Genomic DNA, 21,289 nt, shown 5'->3' with positions numbered 1-21,289 from the left:
TTATTAAAACAAATACAAGAACACATGAAAATCATTACTAATGTTAATTTCAGCGCTCACACCTGACAGCACTTTCCTTCTTTGTTGTACAGTAGAAAGAGGCACAAGTAACTCAGAACAACTACGTGTCAAGGGGGTGCGTCCTGGAGGAAGTAGCGTGGATGAAAAGCATATCCTTTCAGCCTTCCTTTCTGAGGTGAGAGAGGCTCTGGGACCCGAAAACTACAAGCGCTTCTCCACAGCCCTCACCACATACAAGAAGACGGATCATTACTCTGCCATGGTGTCTGAGATTGCGGGGCTCTTCATGGAGGATCCTGCACACGCTCATCTGCTCCGCAGCAAGTATTTTGCACTGTCATTATGGGGGTGGGGGTAATGGTGGTGTTTTGGGCGTAAACCCTTTCTCTGATATCTCAGTCCGTGACTTCATGCTGCATAATTTAACTCTTTCAATGAACTGCCAAGAAGCAAAGAGTAGGGGAATTTTGCAGCACATTTTATATACATAAGGAATGGGAAAAGGGCTGCTTTTGTAACATTGACAAGATGAGACAAGACTTTTCCAAATTAAAAGGACAGGCTTGAGTTGCCTTTACAGCACAGTCAACAAATAGGCCTTACCTCATCACAGGACAGGCATCATTTATTAAATACACAAAACACGCACAGTATGGAGGCTCCCTGTCTGATTCGGCCAGTCACAGGGAATTAATTTAAGTGTTTAGCAACAAATGAATTCCTTAACTTGAAGATGATTCACATTGATCAATTTACATACAATGGATTTTTTTTTATTGCAGCTTCAGAAAGTATCAGTTGCATAAAAAAGGCTTCAAGTCCTTGAAGACTGTCGGAATTACTTTAACATCACAAGTGTTACTAATCTGGTGACGATATGCTCTGTACTTTTGTGAAATCACTAAAGTCCCTTTGAGTCAGAATCTTATATGATCGTTTTAATGTTATCATGGAGCACAGAATAAAATAAATTCTCCGTCACTGGATCTTTCATGGATTCACATGCCTAAATAATTCCCCATTATCAGGCTGGGAATCCCTGGTAGTTTTAAATAGAATTAGTCAGTGTTAATAATAGCCTAGTCCAACAGTGGCGTTTTTAGCATTTCATCTACCTCATTTGAAACAATCCAAACTTAAGCCAATGAGGTGGAGGTACTGAACGTTCTACTGTCTCTTGAGGCCACGATCGTTCAACTTTCAACTGCACGTCTTGTGCGCGAAGGAGCCCTCGGGAAGAGGCGTGCACTTATCCATCTTTTACCTTACATTTCCTACATCTTGTGTGAGGTATTTTAGGGATTTTGCAGACTTTCATATTCTTGGGCAGGGGTAAACCCCTAAGTGTCACTGTGGCAGAGAAAAAAGTGTATCTCTTCACATCCTGCTCAGACTACAGACAAAAGAAGATTTATACAGAAGATTCCCACAATCAGTTAATGTATTGTGTTTATCCTTCTTACAAACCATTATCCTGCAACACCTGTAGGACATGACCCTCCAACTCACTGAAGAACAGAGAGAAAGGAGGTTGTCTCTCTATCTTCTGGAAAAGACGAAAAGACTTCATTCCAAAGGAGATTTTCCTCATCTGGGATGTGTCCATAAAAAGTGCCCCTCTAGGCACATCCTCAAATGCAGCATAAGAAAGAAAGGATTTTAAACTTCCTCAGCTGGAATTCACCTTAGAAGCACCTGCATCAGTCTCCTACAATGACAAGTTATTTTTCAGAGAAGGTATCAAAAAAAGGCGTGGAACAACTTGCTCGGAAAATGGCACAAAATCCCATTCCTCTTATACCGTCAATAGTCCCACCTAAATCATCAGACCTTTCCATCATCCCAAAAAAAAGACACAATCATCAATGACAACTTCATCGGCTAGCCTCTTACAAATGAGGCCTTCAAGCAGTGCCCTGTCGTCCAGGAAGATCCGGTCAACAAATAGACCCTTGTCAATCGCAACCACATCTACAACAACCACGCCGTTGATGACAAATGGACTGTAAATTATATATGCCTTTTCTGAACCAGCACTGAAAGCACAATCAGCCTTTTCTTTTTCACCCTTGAAGGTTTCTGCCCAACTGTCAGTGCATATCTTTGATTCTGAATCCAAAGAAGATAGGGCAAACCGATATTCCCCGGGAAGCTGGGTCTAAACTTAAAAATATAACAGAATGTTTCTGAAGGAGTCACTTATGATCTTATTGGTCCAATTATCAGGTTAGTACATACATCAAACCCTTTTAAATGAAATGAGAAATAAATAAACTAAGTAATGATGAACAACAGATTTGAGGCATACCAACATAGACTGATTCTTATAATCACAAAAGATATTTACTTTGACCATTCAAGCATGTCATATGTCATGTAAATCCAGAAGGGGTTTAACACTGTTGTTATAGCAATCATTGACCATACAGAGATATCTTTCGTAATACAGAGTGATCAATATGAACTTGGAAGGGTGGAGAGACAAGTCAAATATGTTGGACCACTTTCTGTAATATATGGATTCATAGGACAGAATAATTTGTGATAAATTATGCCTCTTTACGACTTAGTTGGATGGGACTTTCTAGCCATCCAACTTTTGGGAGTTAGCGCTGTTGGGCACCATTTACATCTTTGTGTCATGATGATGGTGTCATGGACTGACTTGCCTGTGGAGACTGTAACGTCAACAGGTCATCCTCAATAAACCGGCTACAGGTGGATTTGCATCTGACAATAAATAGGAATGGACTTCTTGATATAAATGTACATTGTGTTAGGTGAATATATCGCACCATTCCATATTGATCACTCTGTATTACAAAAAATGTCTCTGTATGGTTGGTGATAGCTGATATAACTTTCTTAAACCCATTCTGGTTTTATTTGACATATGACATGCTTGAATGAAAGAAATGTTTAGTAATACAGAGTGATCAATATGGAAAGGTGTATCCAAAGACAGAATGATAATGACAATAAATGCATCAATCGAAGGATAGAGCACTCGCATGCAGACTCTCTACAAAAGGTGTCATTTCAGAAGAGGAAAAGTAACTCAGCATAAACATTTTGGAGCTGTGGGCCATAACCCTAGAAACATTTCTTCTGAGACTGGCAGGCCAAGGCATGTTGATCCAGACTGGCAACGTGAAATGTACTACTTCACCAGCAGGGAGGCACAAGGTCTCATTCCCTTGCAGAAGAGGCACAGGTGGTGTGGGTCTAGGCCATAGCAAACTAGGTTGATATTGCTATGGAATATCTAACAGGGGTCCAGAACAACCATGCAGACTCACGGTGTCACACCCTTTCAGACTACCACAATTGGAGCTCCACCAGGTTAGTGCAATATGTGTTCCCAAAATGTGTTAATTTAACTTTAGACCTATTTGAAACCCTGCGGAACAAGAAAAGCCAGTTGCAGCGGGTACTGTTAACCGCGATCCAAGGGCAGTGCCTTCTCAATGACAAGTCAGAATCTCCTAATTTACTCCTTTCCACTGTCCCCCCTCATTCACAGGGTGCTGTGGAAGGCCAAGGTGGACCGCTGTTCTTTGAGTTTGATTTCCCTGATGTGTCAGCACCAATTCTGGTACACTAACCTGTTGAGACTGTCAGTGTTCGCCAATTCAGCTGAAGATATATCCCAGGCTCCTCTCCAGACATAACAGACGATTTCTACAATACAATTTGAAGTCACTCAGCTTGACAGCTTGGTTCCTCATCACGTAGACTTCAGTTTTCTCCTCATCCCAGCTGATTATAGAGAGATGTTAGTGCAAGCACAAACTTGTGCTTCAACAAAGACTTTAATTCGAAATGGACATGCTTCTGCCTGGTGCAAGGACAAAAGACGTAATCCTGTATTGATGAAATCCTGTCAAATAGTGTCATATTTACAGTACCTGGCCCAGAACGGTCTCTGATATAATTGGCCAGTTACTTAGGACTGACAAAGCTTCATCATTTTACTTACAAAGGGTCATCATTCAATTTATGAATGCACATTTGAGGTATTTCCCTTCTGTGAGATGCCCTCTTGTGTCAGAGTTGAATACAGTTCTTACAAAGTGTATGCTGCCTCCTTTTGAGCCAATCTATAGTGCACTTCTGAAATACATCTCATGGAAGACCTTGCTGTTGCTGGCTCTCACTTCAACAAGGAGATTTTGTGACCTATAAGCATTCACCATAAAAGAGCAATACCTCTGTATTCCAAAAAATAAGGTCACCTTGCAAACAACATCCCCAAGTTCGTGGCCAACATACAATCATATTTCACTTAAAAGAACTTGTCATTCTTTGTTCCTTCTTTCCCAACCCATCCATATCAGCAAGAAGATCAGCACATTTGCTAGATGCATCAGGTTCGGCATGGACAATACGGAAGACCTTCCCAGTCATGCTATGAAATCTAAAATATGATGGCCTGTAGGCGGAGTAGACAGCCGAGTATCTCCATCTGAGTGTTTCAAGTGAGGTGACTTTGGCACTAATTAAATACTATGTAACACAGTTTACTACTATATAAAGTTACCAGAGATTCCCAACCTGACAATGTGGAATGATTTAAGCAGATAAATGAAAGATACCAACACTAGAGAACTGTAGACACACGTAAATAACTAATTTCCGAAGCATGAACACTGTACATTCTTTTAAAAGTATGACTATCCAAATCTGATATGTAAAAGAGTATTTTATGTTAAAGTACACCATGCGTCAGTTGTTTTTATTTTTATTCACAAACTCTCCTTGTCGTTTATTTTCTTCCTGATGGATACTTCAAAGTGCTTGGCTGCATATAACCAGTGTCTTGTGATACTGTATATGAGTGAGCAAGAAATACGATATTCAGTGAGAGTGTACATCAGACTCCACCAAATTGTACCTTTTGGCCATTAATATCCACCTCGATATTGAGGCTTCCCTCAAACCTCATTTGTAGCTGTGCCTATGTGCTGCTTGTTGTCATTATACTCTCAGCAGAAGTTGTTTGGTTCTGCTGAAAGACACAAGACACTCTGAAGTCTTTATTCCATTTATACAGATGCTAGTCTTCTTTATCACATGGGACCGTCTACGAAAAGGTAGGCAGAAACCAAAAAAAAAATAAGACTTTTCTCCTAAAACAAATAAGGTCAATAGCTGGGACATTGACTTGTGAAATTACTAGCATCTTATCTCATCAGACATGTTAATGCAACATCTCATGGTCCACTGACACAAAACGAGTATATTTAAGCATGTTTAAGCCCCCCCTTGCTGCAGCCGACATTTTGCAGTACATCCAGTGACTTAACTGCAATTAGTGGGGTGCAAAAGGCAATAACTGGGAGGTAAAGAAGTGGGGATGGGGTGCAGTTCTGGTCTCATGGACTTTATTTAGACAGAAATTTTGTTGTTAATCTGTAAGTTACAGAAGACCTTATAGATGTATATTCCAGAGCTAACCACTCAGTCCACTCCTGGTATTTCAGTGTGGAGAGATCAGGCAGTGGTCAAGGAAATGCACCCTTTGTGGTCAAATTTGAGGATCTGCTGAGTGGTGCCTGCAGGATTAATATCAAGTGAGGCAGGGGTAGGGCATACCCAGGAGAATAAAGATGAGATTAAAAAGCAAAATATCAAAGATGTGTGGTGAAGAGGCGCAAGTCTGGTTTTGGAAGTCTTGATAAAACAGAAAATAGTTACAAAACAAACCATGCACATCATACGTTACGCAACAGTTCTGAATGTACCCTTGCTGCCTGAGGGTTTGATTTAGAAAAGCAACCCTTTTGTAATATCCCAGGTCAGTGGAACTGCTGAGCAAATCCTGAGAACAGCAGCAACTTCCAGTTGCTGTTTATTACTCAAATCAGCAAATGTAGGAAGCCAGACTTTGTGCAGGTTGCCACCCCCTTTTTCCCACATTTGAACTGCTATATGCTGGTTCTCGACTCTAACAGTGCACTGACGCCTGCTAACCAGGCTCCATTACCAGTGTTCTTTCCCCTAAAAGCGAAATAAGCAATTGCAACCCAATTGGCAAGCACTTTAGCACCCCTGTAAGCCTCTTTTAAATGGTACCCGTGGTACCTAGGGAATTGGTACCAAAGAGGGTCTCTAAGGGTGGAAGCATGAATTATGCCACCCTATGGGACCCCCCTACAAATTACTTGCAGACTGCCACTGCAGGCTGTGTGTCATGGTGCTAATCATGAGTAAAAACCCAACATGGCGCACTCATTGTGTGCCATGCCAAAGTCACTGCATATCATATATATAAGGCACCCCTATAGCAGGCCTCGAAGCCCCAAGGAAGGGTGCATTATATTTTATGCAACGACATATCTGCATGAACAGCTATGCCCCTGTGATGTCTAGTACTATTACTAGATATTGCAAGAGAACAGGGAAGCCATCTTAAGGTATGTACTGGGCACTGGTTATTGCGAGTTACCCAGCTACATAATGACTTCACTGAAACCTATAGTGTTTGGTATCAAACACCTCATCTGAATCATTCCATACTTAAGCCAGTATTGAATCTATTATGACATGCACCAAGATGGCAGCTGGTCCACTCTTTGTGCTGGCCTCTGTGATGCTGATGTCCCTCGATGGCTGGTCTTGGGTTGCGGCTTTGAAATCCAGGTTGGACTCAAACAAGTGTTGGTTGCTGCAAGGGGTCCGGTACCCCAGGTATGGGTGCAGAGCGGCTCCAATAGGTCCTGGACTCTTCTCACTTGGTGAGGAGACCGGCCTGCCCTTCTGAAGCACGGTGAACTCCTGGGCGGCTGCTGTGTCGGTGGACCCGGTGGTCAGCAGAACGGTGAACCGGATGTTGCTAATGGTGCCTGCAGGGCACAGGGAAGTGGCTCCTCCACTTCAAGGGAGATGCAGATGGCTGGGTGAAGTGCTAGAAGCTCTCTGAGGCTTTTGGAAGATGCACAGCTGCAGGACATGTCGGGTTGATGCGATTGTTGGGACAGGAGCAGGTATGAAGACAGGGTTTCGTGCCAAAGTCCACCAGCAGTCCGCAGTTCTTGCTTCTTCGGCTCTTCTTGGTCCTTCTTCTTCTTTTATCAGACAAATCTAAGTTCCTGGTGTCATGGGGCTACCTAAATACTCAATTTAGGGCAGTGTAGGGTAGTAGCCAATTGACTACTTACCCATGGGGTGACTACACCCCCTTTATGACCATTTCCTGAGAGGAGTGGGCATAACCCTGCCCCAGGGTTCCTAATTCCACGATAAACAAGATGGTGGAACAGTTCCTTCGTGGAGCACATCAGGCAGCCTACTTCAGGGGTGTGACTAGCCTGGTTGTGCAACACACCTACTTGCATAGCTAATTTCCACCTTCCCTGGTGCCAAGTGGGCTTCAAGGCAGGGGGTGGCATCTCCCAGGTCTGGGGGCGAAACCGGAGTTGCATATCAAAGGCGGCAAGGACTTTGAAGTCCCCGGCCTTGGTATGCAGACTCACTAGCCGTACTGCCGGAGGAGGTGATAACACCTTCCTCCAGAGCAGGCATTGTTTCTGGCCTCTGAGAGAGCAGCTCTCACCTCCAGAGGGTCAGAAACTCATCTGAGGTGGCATGCTGGTGGATACCAGTCAGCCAGCATAATAAGGGAACTAGTAGGTTTTCAGGGGACACCTCTAAGGTGCCCTCTCAGTGCATATCATAATACATCCAATACTGGCATCAGTATGGATTTATTAGGACAAGCTCTTTGATACCAAACGGCCTAGATTTCAGTTAATCCATTATGTAGCTTGGTAAATCTTAGTGACCAGTGCCCAGTACATACCTTAAGATGGCTTCCCTGTTCAATTGTGATATCTAATAATAGAACTAGACATCACATGGGTATATCTGCTCATACTGCTATGTCCCCACATAAAATATAATGCACCCTCCCTTAGGGCTTCAGGCCTGCTGTAGGGGTGACTTGCATGTATTATATATAGTGACTTTGCATGGCAAACAGTGAGTGTGCCATGTTGTGTTTTCACTCATGGTTTGCACCATGATACGCAGTCTGCAATGGAAGGCTGCATACGATTTGTATGGGGTCCCTTAGGGTGACATAATACATGCTCATTCCCTTAGGGACCCTCTTTGTTAACCGTGCCCTAGGTACCAAGGGTACCATTTACTAGGGACTTACAGCAGTGCCAAAGTGTATGCCAATTGTGCTACAATTAGGCCATTTTACCTTGTCTTTAGGGAAAGAGCACTGGCACTGGGGCCTGGTTAGCAGGGACCCAGTGTACATCAGTCAAAAAACATCAGTATCAGTGTCAAAACGTGGGGGTGACCATGACAAAAAGGGGCACTTTCCTACAGGTGGGACTAGTCACTCACACCAGGCTCCTGATTACATTCCTGAAGCATTCTCACATCTGATTTGCAGGGAACATTTTAGTAAGTAGTTAAAATCAAGTGATAATGTAGAACTGTATTGTCTAACAAAGCAACTAGTTTGTTATGTTAGTGAGATGTCCTACAGGATATACAAGTATCAGAAGTATTTAAAAAAGGAAGAGCATTTCAATTTAAAAATAATATTAGAATACTGTTTGACCAAGCTTACGACTATCTCTGTAGCATGGTATACACCAATTGTGAATATAAGTTGAACTGACATTTCTTGGCACAATTCCTTTGTTCAGGATGCTACCGGCTTGTTCGCCCTCATCATAAGAAACAGTTTAACCAGATGTGTGCAGATCTGACGGGCATAAGCTGCAGCGAAGCGGCAACACAATCAGTACAGCTTCCAGGTCAGGATGGGAGGCAGGGCAACAGCAGCAAGGGAGACAGTAAGCCTCTGCAACACAGTGATGAAATAGGACTAGAGAGTTACCCTATCAAAGAAGAGAAGATAATACTTCAGCAGGAAAAACTTGCTGCATCCCAAAACTCCTGCAGTGAAGGTGACAGGCAGGAACAGCATCACAGCAAACCGACTGATTTTCAGGACTCTACCAAAAGAGAGAGCAGTATGCTGCAACAGAACAATCCAGTAGGGCTACAGGACTCCTGCACTGAAGAACAGGGGAATCAGCCTCGACATAAAAACACACCGCTCCCATCAAACTGCAGTAAACAGGAGAGCAATCCACAGCAACACGCAGAATCATTGGTACTGCTTCACACGTGCAGCGAAGGTGAGAGAAAGCCTCTACAACAAAATAACTCTCAGGACTCTAGCCACAAAGGTGTGATCGATTCAGTGCAACATAGTGAGTCTGTGTGTTTTGGAGCCTCTAGTAATGCAAAAGACAGAAAACCACAGTTGAATGAGAACCCTTTGAGACTTAAAACCAATATCCATGTAAAAGTAGAATCACAACTGCGCCAGGATAGCTATGATGTCCAGGGTTCTTGTGACAATGGTGATAAAGAAGTACAACTTCAACATAATGAATTGAATCTCCATAGCTACAGCAAATGTGAGAGGAGACCAGAGCTGCAGCTGGATGCTGGTGGTTCACAGAAGCACAGTGAAGAAAAGACTGAGCAACACTGTCCACAGAATCCTGCAAATCTACAGAACTCATCCACCAAAATCAGCCCCAGGCCAGGTAAGCAAGGAAGTGAGGGAAATGACCCGGGGATGGGTTGGGGGTGGGGGAGGAGGCAAAGCAGCTAGTAACAATTTCAAGACTGTCTTTGTGGCATTGTTGCATGGATTTGATGCAGCAGCTTAAATTAAATGGTAGGAATAGAGTGTCTCTTCTGCCTTGTCATGAAACATTATTGTGGGATATATAGTCTTTCCCAGGCACAACTCAGTACACCATCAACTTGAATCTCAGCGTAGTGTAATCTTGTGTCCTTCCATTTAGGCAGTGCCCAGTTGTGTTTATATTCAGCTTTCTATACCAAGACATCAGCTGCATTATTGTTCTCGCGATGTTTCAGTAGCCTCTGTCTAGATATCTTTTTCCTTGAGCTATTCAAATGTGGTTTACCTGGGCCTTTCTAAAGTACAAATGACCAAACAGCTGTTGATACTAAAGACAGAGCCATGTTTCTTTTAGAAAGTGAATGGAGAGACCAAAACAAAGCATTTCCTAGGCACTAAGCATTAAGCAATTTTCTTTAAGAATGAGGCACAATATGGGACCTGACCTGCCCTCCTTTGTATGCCCTCAAGGTTTACTTTTTATCAGCTCAGCCATTTGCTTAGGTGTTGTGAGATTGTGCTCCAGACAATCTCTGCAACATGGAAGCTCCCACTGGGTAGACACCCAGGTAATCTTCCTGCCAAATTCACTGCCAACATCTGTCCACAAGCAATCAGATCACTATGTAAACCAGAAAACAGTAAAAAAATTATATTTTTCAATGTTAGTGCCCCTGATTCATCCTGTAGTTTCTGTCTTTAAACAGTATCAATGAGCCGATTGGCAAAAAGTGCACTTCATAAAACCCATCTCATAACTGATAAAATGTGTTTAATTTCAAAGCAACTCACCTGAGCACTCCGTGTACTGTAGAATGAGTGAGTGGATAACATTTGCAGTGGCAGGGTTTTCCCATATTAAAATGTGGATTTGGACAGGAGTAAGTGTGGAGGCAATGGATAGGGAAGATGAAGATGGAGGTTTTTCATAAATTCTACATTAGAATGGGGAGGACCAAGTGTAAAGTTAAATGAAAGTTCAACAAGTGTTCCGGGGGAAGAGGCTATGGAGAGGTAGTCATTGAGCTGATTGCCAGAACAGTCTTAGATAAATGCCCAGCTAATCATGTGTAGCGGTCCACATTATTATTTAGGTCTCTCAATACATCAATGTCTTGTGCATACTAACTTGCTTGGTTGAATAATTTCACTTTACCAAAAGTGGTCCCTGATATGCTCTATTACAGCTTGCCCTTAAGGTCGGTATCTTCATTGTGGTCTTACAGACACTTTTTTATACAAAAAAATATCTCTCGTAACAACTTCTGCTCTAGTTTTACTATTTATGACAGTTCAGCAACACTACATAGAACTGAGAATGTTTAAATTATGTCCCATTATTCCCATTTCTAGGATAGTGTGAGAATTTTCAATGCTCCATGCAAATTTGCAAATCTGCTTGTTGGGGGACTCAGCTCAGAATTAAACATGCTGTGGTAATACCAGCTGGTCTAGTGTTGACTACCAGACTTATTATCTTATCACTGCTTTTTTGTTTTGGCTTACATAAAACTTTATTGTTGGTGGAGCTGCCTGACCCTTCCAATATATAAAAAAAACAATTGGCTAAAAGCAAAGATATTTTTAGCCATAAAAAAGCACAGAATGCTGTAATAGTGCCGGGCCCTGCAATGACTACTTTGTGTGTGGAATTGCTCATCATGAAAGAACAGAATGGCATCTTTCACACTTAAGTGAATGGCTGAAGTGGGCTGACCCATTGCTCTGTGATGTTTAGTGTAGGGTGTGGAGGAGGCATTTACTTAACACAACAACAGCAGACCATGGGATGAATAGGGCTGACTCAAAGTCACTGTAAATAAGTGTTCAAGGCATGTATGGCTGTAGATACACATGCTGTGTATAATCCTGTGTAGAGTTTGGATGTGTTCGAATTGTTTTTCTTCAAAGAAAGTCTTTCATTTCACAAGGTACTGTGACACCTCCTTTCACTAGTAATGTGCAAGGTCATCGACTCCATTGTTAGACTGTTTTCTTCTGCCGTAATGTTTGGATGTGTGCTCTCTTGCTCCGGTTTGACACTTTTGTGCTGCACTTTTCTCAATTCATACCTAGTTTCAGTTTGCATTGTTATTGATTGTGGTCTTCTCTCTCTCTCTCTCTCTTTTCCATTCGGTTAGACAACTTCACTTTCATCTGGGGACTCTCTGGTGCCAGCAGCCCGGTGGGCCTTTGTCCTTCAGAGCCTAACTTCAATCCTTAGGCGTTCTCCCCCCCCACCCCCCCCCCCCCCCCCACCATGTCCACTTGGTGATGATGCAGATGCATGTTGTGTTGTGTTGTCAAGGTTCTTGGGTCAGAGTGTGAATGTCGGGAGATGGAGGATTCCAAGATAGTCAGTTACTACCTGACGCTTGGAGCTGACCGAGCTTGGAGTTGTTGTGCTGTTTTGCATAATTATAATAAACGACCCTTCTACATTTCTTTGCCTTCTTATCTTCACTGTTATTCGCAGAATCTGACAATGCCCTTTCATTAATGTCCTTGGTGTCACGCTAAGGACCCTCACAGCGATCTCCATCAGGTCTGGAGTCTGGGCCTCTCCTCTGAACATGACGAGGCCAGCTGCGAGGCTTGCCGCTCCTTCGGGTCAAAAAGACTATGTGCTCGTTGGGCCTGACTTCTCGAAATGTCTTGAAGGAGCGCAGATGACACACCAGTCCACTTCAGCCCCAAGGACATCCATGAAGAACATCATGCACAGACGTTGGCTGCGAACGAAGGGAACTTCTTCCCCTACGACAGCTCTGGCTGTGAACTAAATGCAAGATCTGCTTCCAACTCAACCAGCTGTGAGTACTGTGTCCCTGCCACCTCACCAACAACCCCAGCAAGACACCAAAAAGGATCTACTACCCATCCATGAACGATCCAACCAGATTGTCGGGCCATCACTGCCTTTGTTTCATGGTCGGCACCAAAATGCCCAGCCCTAGTTCAGCGCTGAAGAAAACATCAAAGCTGCTTGCTTCAGAGCTGCCCGCTCCCCTCTCGGAGTCGAGCTTCGGAGCAGAAAACTTTGGCATGGAAACACAGGCCATTGTTGGCACCAAAACTAGCCCCATCGAAGCCAAGACCTCTGGAGGTGAAAACATTCACATCGGAGCTGTGAACCTCAGCGCCTAGCAAAGTTGTTCATGGATTGGAGTGCGTGGAACCCCTGCTTTAAAGACTGCAAAAGGAAATAGACACCAAGCAGAGACATAAAATGATCCACCCAGACACAGGTCGCATAATTGCATGACTTCCACAAACTGGTGCTCAACCTTCCAAAAGGCAGCAGTCTTTTGAAGGGGCTTTCATCATACCCATTCGGTCCCAATTATATTAGGGGCGAAGATGGGGACACTTTTTATATTCCACCACAGGATGACCCATGGGATGCATATGACACAGACCCACTAGTGGATACAGACCCCAGTCTGTATCCCACAAAACCACCCCCGCCCCAAGATGACACTACTGATTATCATGACCTCATTGGTAGGGCTGCCACCTTCCACAAGGTTTTATTACATATGGAGCCCTAGAGGCAGACTTCCTCTTTGAAACAGTTTCCTCTACACAGTGTTCTGCCCAATACCTATAATGCTGAAGGTTATGCTCTGCCACAACCTGGATATAGTCAATGACCCATTAATAGCTAGTTAGTAATAACGTCAAGGGTAGGCAAGAAATATAAAGTGTCCTCTAATGATCTGCTCTACATAAGAGGTCACCTTCCACCAGACTCTTCAGTGGTAGCAACCACACGCAAAAGAGCCAACTCTCAAACATTTGGTGATGCCCTTCCACCAGATAAGGATAGATACTGCAAGAAAGAGGGTAGCCACACAATCTGCCAATCATAGGTGCTAATTCTATTGGCCTTCTCTTCAGAAACAATAGAGCCCATTGGGACGAGATGGAGGAACTCCTCCAATACTTTCAAGAAGAACACAAAAAAGGCTTCCAAATAGCCTTTGTGGGAAAATTAATATCCAACACAGGAGGGTAAACTCAAGTGTCTTACTGCGCAGACATGCTTGGCTGTGGGTCTCCAGTTTTAAACAAGAAGTCTAGCAGAATCTACTTGTTCTTCCATTGGATGGGGAACACTTTTTTTACCCTCAAGTAGATACTTTATTGGAAAAGGTAAAAAAAGATAAAGAAGCAGCGAAAGCCATTGGAGCCCTGCAAACTCCTTCCCATTCTTGCTCCTTTCTCAGCTGGAGGGCCCAAAACAACCACTCCTGAGACCTCCACTTCATAACAGCAGCTACAAACTCAAACCACCTTGCCTAGAGGCTACTACATAGGCTCATTTAGGGAGTAACAACTCCAGAGGCAAAGGTGGATTCACCAAACCATCCACCACCACCACTAAACCCTGACTTACCTTTCATTCCTCCTATCACTCAACACCTGTCGGGTCGTCTACAAGGGTCTTTTCCTGCTTGGCAGAACATCACCTCCACCCAGTGGGTGTTAGATATCATCCAACATGGTTATTGTCTGGAGCTTACTTCCACTCCTCCCAACATTGTACCTAACAAACACAGACTCCCACCACAGCACCAAATGTTGCTCAGGGAAGAATTACAAGCACTCCTCAAAAAAGGAGCAATAGAACCCATTCCTGCCAACCAACTGGTCACAGGAGTCTATTCACTATACTTCCTTATTCCCATAAAGCACGGGCGCCTAAGACCGATATTAGATCTCAGACCCCTAAATGAGTGCATTCTCTCATAGCAATTTCACATGGCTACTCTTCAAGATGTTTTCACATTATTGCAACAAGGTGACTTCATGGCCGCACCCAACCCCAAGGACGTCTACGTCCTTATTCCTATTCACCAGCACATTACCTGTATCTCAGGTTTGTAGTAAACGGTGAGCATTACCAGTTCACAGTGCTCCACTTCAGGGTCACTACCACACCAAGGGTCTTTATCAAATGTCTTGTAGTAGTAGCAGTTGCTAACTTGCGCTGACAGGGCATACAAGTCTTCACATACCTAGATATGACTGGCTCATCAGAAGTACAACCCGTCAACAACGTTACCAACTCACTGAGGTCACCATGAACCTACGTCACAATCAGCGCCTTAAAATCCCACCTCCAACCCCTTCAGATTCAACTTTATCTAGAAGCAATTCTCAACTCAGCACGAGGAATAGCTTACCCGAAAACTGCCAGGATACAATTGTAGGAGGCTGGACTGGCTTGTAGTGAGTACCAAGGGGTACTTGCACCTTGCACCAGGCCCAGTTATCCCTTATTAGTGTATAGGGTGTCTAGCAGCTTAGGCTGATAGATAATGGTAGCTTAGCAGAGCAGCTTAGGCTGAACTAGGAGACGTGTGAAGCTACTACAGTACCACAAGTGTCACTTGCACAATATCATAAGAAAACACAATACACAGTTATACTAAAAATAAAGGTACTTTATTTTTATGACAATATGCCAAAGTATCTTAGAGTGTACCCTCAGTGAGAGGATAGGAAATATACACTAGATATATGTACACAATACCAAAAATATGCAGTATAGTCTTAGAAAACAGTGCAAACAATGTATAGTTACAATAGGATGCAATGGGGACACATAGGGATAGGGGCAACACAAACCATATACTCCAAAAGTGGAATGCGAATCACGAATGGACCCCAAACCTATGTGACCTTGTAGAGGGTCGCTGGGACTATTAGAAAATAGTGAGAGTTAGAAAATTAGCCCTCCCCAAGACCCTGAAAAGTGAGTGCAAAGTGCACTAAAGTTCCCCCAAAGACAAAGAAGTCGTGATAGAGGAATAATGCAGGAAAGACACAAACCAACAATGCAACAACTGTGGATTTCCAATCTAGGGTACCTGTGGAACAAGGGGACCAAGTCCAAAAGTCACAAGCAAGTCGGAGATGGGCATATGCCCAGGAAATGCCAGCTGTGGATGCAAAGAAGCTTCTACTGGACAGAAGAAGCTGAGGTTTCTGCAGGAACGAAAAGGGCTAGAGACTTCCCCTTTGGTGGACGGATCCCTCTCGCCGTGGAGAGTCGCGCAGAAGTGTTTTCCTGCCGAAAGACCGCCAACAAGCCTTGCTAGCTGCAAATCGTGCGGTTAGAGTTTTTGGACGCTGCTGTGGCCCAGGAGGTCGCAAATTGGACCAGAAGAGAGAGGGGACGTCGAGCAAGACAAGGAGCCCTCTCAGCAGCAGGTAGCACCCGGAGAAGTGCCAGAAACAGGCACTACGAGGATGTGTGAAACGGTGCTCACCCGAAGTTACACAAAGGAGTCCCACGTCGCCGGAGACCAACTTAGAAAGTCGTGCAATGCAGGTTAGAGTGCCGTGGACCCAGGCTTGGCTGTGCACACAGGATTTCCGCCGGAAGTGCACAGAGGCCGGAGTAGCTGCAAAAGTCGCGGTTCCCAGCAATGCAGCCCAGCGAGGTGAGGCAAGGACTTACCTCCACCAAACTTGGACTGAAGAGTCACTGGACTGTGGGGGTCACTTGGACAGAGTTGCTGGATTCGAGGGACCTCGCTCGTCGTGCTGAGAGGAGACCCAAGGGACCGGTAATGCAGCTTTTTGGTGCCTGCGGTTGCAGGGGGAAGATTCCGTCGACCCACGGGAGATTTCTTCGGAGCTTCTAGTGCAGAGAGGAGGCAGACTACCCCCACAGCATGCACCACCAGGAAAACAGTCGAGAAGGCGGCAGGATCAGCGATACAGAGTTGCAGTAGTCGTCTTTGCTACTTTGTTGCAGTGTTGCAGGCTTCCAGCGCGGTCAGCAGTCGATTCCTTGGCAGAAGGTGAAGAGAGAGATGCAGAGGAACTCGGATGAGCTCTTGCATTCGTTATCTAAAGTTTCCCCAGAGACAGAGACCCTAAATAGCCAGAAAAGAGGGTTTGGCTACTTAGGAGAGAGGATAGGCTACTAACACCTGAAGGAGCCTATCAGAAGGAGTCTCTGACGTCACCTGGTGGCATTGGCCACTCAGAGCAGTCCAGTGTGCCAGCAGCACCTCTGTTTCCAAGATGGCAGAGGTCTGGAGCACACTGGAGGAGCTCTGGACACCTCCCAGGGGAGGTGCAGGCCAGGGGAGTGGTCACTCCCCTTTCCTTTGTCCAGTTTCGCGCCAGAGCAGGGGCTAAGGGGTCCCTGAACCGGTGTAGACTGGCTTATGCAGAATTGGGCACATCTGTGCCCAAGAAAGCATTTCCAGAGGCTGGGGGAGGCTACTCCTCCCCTGCCTTCACACCATTTTCCAAAGGGAGAGGGTGTAACACCCTCTCTCAGAGGAAGTCCTTTGTTCTGCCATCCTGGGACAAGCCTGGCTTGACCCCAGGGGGGCAGAAACCTGTCTGAGGGGTTGGCAGCAGCAGCAGCTGCAGTGAAACCCCAGAAAAGGCAGTTTGGCAGTACCAGGGTCTGTGCTACAGACCACCGGGATCATCGAATTGTGCCAACAATGCCAGGATGGCATAGAGGGGGCAATTCCATGATCTTAGACATGTTACATGGCCATATTCGGAGTTACCATTGTGAAGCTACATATAGGTATTGACCTATATGTAGTGCACGCGTTTAATGGTGTCCCCGCACTCACAAAGTTCAGGGAATTGGCTCTGAACAATGTGGGGGCACCTTGGCTAGTGCCAGGGTGCCCTCACACTAAGTAACTTTGCACCTAACCTTTACCAGGTAAAGGTTAGACATATAGGTGACTTATAAGTTACTTAAGTGCAGTGTAAAATGGCTGTGAAATAACGTGGACGTTATTTCACTCAGGCTGCAGTGGCAGGCCTGTGTAAGAATTGTCAGAGCTCCCTATGGGTGGCAAAAGAAATGCTGCAGCCCATAGGGATCTCCTGGAACCCCAATACCCTGGGTACCTCAGTACCATATACTAGGGAATTATAAGGGTGTTCCAGAAAGCCAATGTAAATTGGTAAAATTGGTCACTAGCCTGTTAGTGACAATTTGAAAGAAATGAGAGAGCATAACCACTGAGGTTCTGATTAGCAGAGCCTCAGTGAGACAGTTAGTCACTACACAGTTAACACATTCAGGCACACTTATGAGCACTGGGGCCCTGGTGAACAGGGTCCCAGTGACACATACAACTAAAACAACATATATACAGTGAAAAATGGGGGTAACATGCTAGGCAAGATGGTACTTTCCTACACAACCCCCCCCCCCCCCCCCCAAACGAAGGACAATAAGACTAGCCATGACCTGATGAGTTTTCATTGTCTAAGTGGAAATATCTGGAGAGTCCATCTGCATTGGAGTGGGTACTCCCAGGTCTATGTTCCACTGTATAGTCCATTCCCTGTAGGGATATGGACCACCTCAACAATTTAGGATTTTCACCTTTCATTTGTTTTAGCCAAAGTAGAGGTTTGTGGTCTGTCTGAACAATGAAGTGAGTGCCAAACAGGTATGGCCTCAACTTCTTCAGAGCCCAGACCACAGCAAAGGCCTCCCTCTCTATGGCAGACCAACGCTTTTCTCTAGGGGTCAACCTCCTACTAATAAAAGCAACAGGTTGATCCTGGCCCTCAGAATTAAGTTGTGATAGGACTGCCCCTACTCCTAATTCAGATGCATCAGTTTGGACATAGAATTTTTTAGAGTAACAAGGGCTTTTCAGGACAGGTGCAGAGCACATGGCCTGCTTCAGCTCCTCAAAAGCTTTCTGACAGTTTGCTGTCCATAATACCTTTTTAGGCATCTTCTTGGAAGTGAGGTCATTAAGAGGGGCTGCAATGGCGCCATAGTTCTTAATGAACCTCCTGTAATACCCAGTGAGGCCTAGGAAGGCTCTCACCTGAGTCTGAGTGGTAGGGGGAACCCAATCAATAATTGTTTGGATTTTCCCCTGAAGTGGTGCAATCTGTTCCCCACCAACAAGGTGTCCCAGATAAACCACCTTACCCTGCCCTATCTGGCACTTTGAAGCCTTGATAGTGAGGCCTGCCTTTTGCAGGGCCTCCAAAACTTTCCATAGGTGGACCAGGTGATCATCCCAGCTGGAGCTAAAGACAGCTATATCGTCCAAATATGCTGCACTGAAAGCTTCCAGCCCTTGCAGGACTGTATTCACCAACCTCTGAAAAGTGGCAGGTGCATTTTTCAAACCAAAAGGCATTACAGTAAACTGGTAATGTCCTCCAATGGTTGAAAATGCTGTTTTAGGTTTAGCATCTTCTGACAATTTGATCTGCCAATACCCTGCAGTCAAGTCAAAAGTGCTTAGATACTTGGCAGATGCCAGTGTATCTATGAGCTCATCTGCCCTGGTTATAGGGTGAGCATCAGTTTTGGTTACTAAGTTGAGACCTCTATAGTCTACACAAAACCGCATTTCCTTCTTTCCATCTTTGGAATGGGGTTTTGGTACAAGTACCACAGGAGAAGCCCATGGACTTTCAGAGTGCTCAACCACTCCTAGTTCTAACATTTTCTGGACCTCTTGCTTTATGCAGTCCCTGATATGGTCAGGCTGCCTATAGATCTTACTTTTGACAGGTAAACTGTCTCCAGTATCTATAGTGTGCTCACACCAAGAAGTGGTACCTGGCACAGTAGAGAAGAGTTCAGAGAATTGATCTAGGAGGTTTATGCAATTGTCTTTCTGCTCAGCAGTAAGACAATCAGCCAAAACTACACCTTCCACCAGAGCATCTTGTTCTGTGGAAGAGAAGAGAAGAGATGAGGTAGAGGATCACTGTCTTCTTCCTGTCCCTCATCTGTTGCCATGAGCAGGGTGAGATCAGTCCTGTCATAGTAGGGTTTCAGGCGGTTTACATGGAGTACCCTAAGGGGACTCCTTGCAGTGCCTAAGTCAACTAAGTAGGTGACTTCACCCTTTTTCTCAACAATTGTGTGGGGTCCACTCCATTTATCTTGGAGTGCTCTTGGGGCCACAGGCTCCAAGACCCACTTTCTGCCCTGGTTGGTACTCAACCAAAACAGCCTTCTGATCATGCCATTGCTTCTGGAGCTCTTGGCTGGCCTGAAGGTTTTTACTGGCCTTTTTCATGTACTCAGCCATCCTTGATCTGAGGCCAAGTACATAATCCACAATATCCTGTTTAGGAGCTTTTAAAGGTTGTTCCCAACCCTCCTTTACAAGTGTGAGTGGACCCCTAACAGGGTGTCCAAAAAGAAGTTCAAAGGGGCTGAAGCCCACTCCTTTCTGGGGTACCTCCCTGTAGGCAAAAAGGAGGCATGGTAGAAGGATATCCCGTCTCCTGCGGAGTTTTTCAGGGAGACCCATAATCATGCCTTTGAGAGTTTTGTTAAATCTCTCCACCAGTCCATTTGTTTGTGGATGATAGGGTGTTGTGAACTTATAAGTTACACCACACTCCGTCCACATGGCCTTTAAGTATGCAGACATGAAATTGCTTCCCCTGTCTGATACAACTTCCTTTGGGAAGCCCACCCTGGAAAATATTCCCAGGAGGGCCTTTGCCACTGCAGGAGCTGTAGTGGTCCTTAAAGGAATAGCTTCAGGATATCTTGTGGCATGGTCCACTACCACCAAGATGAATCTATTGCCTGAAGCAGTAGGAGGGTCAAGGGGGCCAACTATGTCAACCCCTACCCTTTCAAAGGGAACCCCAACCACAGGCAGTGGAATAAGGGGTGCCTTTGGGGTGCCACCTGTCTTGCCACTGGCTTGACAGGTTTCACAGGACTTACAAAAATCTTTTGTGTCCTCAGACATCCTAGGCCAATGAAACAAGGGAACAAGCCTGTCCCAAGTTTTCATTTGTCCTAGATGCCCAGCTAGGGGAATGTCGTGTGCCAGAGTTAGGAGGAACTTTCTGTACTCCTGAGGAATCACTAATCTCCTGGCAGCTCCAGGTTTAGGATCCCTATGCTCAGTGTACAAGAGGTTGTCCTCCCAGTAAACTCTGTGAGAGTCACTGACATCCCCATTAGCCTGTTTGACAACTTGCTGTCTCAGACCCTCTAATGTGGGACAGGTTTGCTGTGCCACACTCAGCTCCTCTCTGGCAGGCCCCCCTTCACCCAAAAGCTCAGCAGTATCTGCTTCAAGCTCCTCTGGTGTAGGTTCTGCACAGGGAGGGAATTCTTCTTCCTCTGAAGTTGAATCCACTGTAGAGGGAGGGATAGTAGGAAGTGGTTTGCTTCTACTAGCCCTAGCTTTAGGGAGCACTTGGTCCATTGTTCCAGGATCCAAGCTTCCCTGTCCTTTTTGCTTTTTGGCCTGAGCCCTTGTCAAAGCAAAAATATGCCCTGGGATGCCCAGCATTGCTGCATTGGCCTCCAACTCCACATCTGACCAAGCTGATGTCTCCAAATCATTTCCTAGTAGAAAGTCTACAGGTAAATCTGTGGCTACCACAACTTTCTTTGGACCAGTAACCCCCCCCCCCCCCCCCCCCCCCAGTTGAGATTAACAACAGCCATGGGGTGGCTAAGTGTGTTGTTGTGAGCATCGGTTACTTGGTACTGGTGACCAAGTAGGTGTTGTTCAGGGTGGACCAGTTTCTCTATGACCATAGTCACACTGGCACCAGTGTCCCTGTAGGCCTGAA

At 45.1% G+C, this 21,289-nt stretch overlaps 1 protein-coding gene across 3 annotated transcripts in view; it reads left to right on the top strand.

Annotated features, from left to right (window-relative positions):
- Nucleotides 1-21,289, top strand: part of RTEL1 (regulator of telomere elongation helicase 1) — a 224,484-nt gene that overhangs the window by 161,974 nt on the left and 41,221 nt on the right. The window contains exons 32-33 of one of the 3 annotated variants that reach the window (XR_011205455.1): nucleotides 93-345; nucleotides 8,688-9,602. Coding sequence is in view for 2 of the 3 variants with exons in the window: in XM_069243277.1 (XP_069099378.1) it covers nucleotides 93-341; nucleotides 8,688-9,602 (1,164 nt within the window). In the remaining variant the exon portion in view is untranslated. The remainder of the gene's footprint in view (nucleotides 1-92; nucleotides 346-8,687; nucleotides 9,603-21,289) is intronic. The other 2 variants (XM_069243277.1, XM_069243278.1) reach the window with 2 other exon arrangements.

This window comes from Pleurodeles waltl, chromosome 7 (assembly GCF_031143425.1).
Source record: "Pleurodeles waltl isolate 20211129_DDA chromosome 7, aPleWal1.hap1.20221129, whole genome shotgun sequence".
Taxonomy (NCBI): domain Eukaryota; kingdom Metazoa; phylum Chordata; class Amphibia; order Caudata; family Salamandridae; genus Pleurodeles; species Pleurodeles waltl.
The sequence above is the reverse complement of the archived record's forward strand: the minus strand, read 5'-3'. Positions and strand labels throughout refer to the sequence as shown.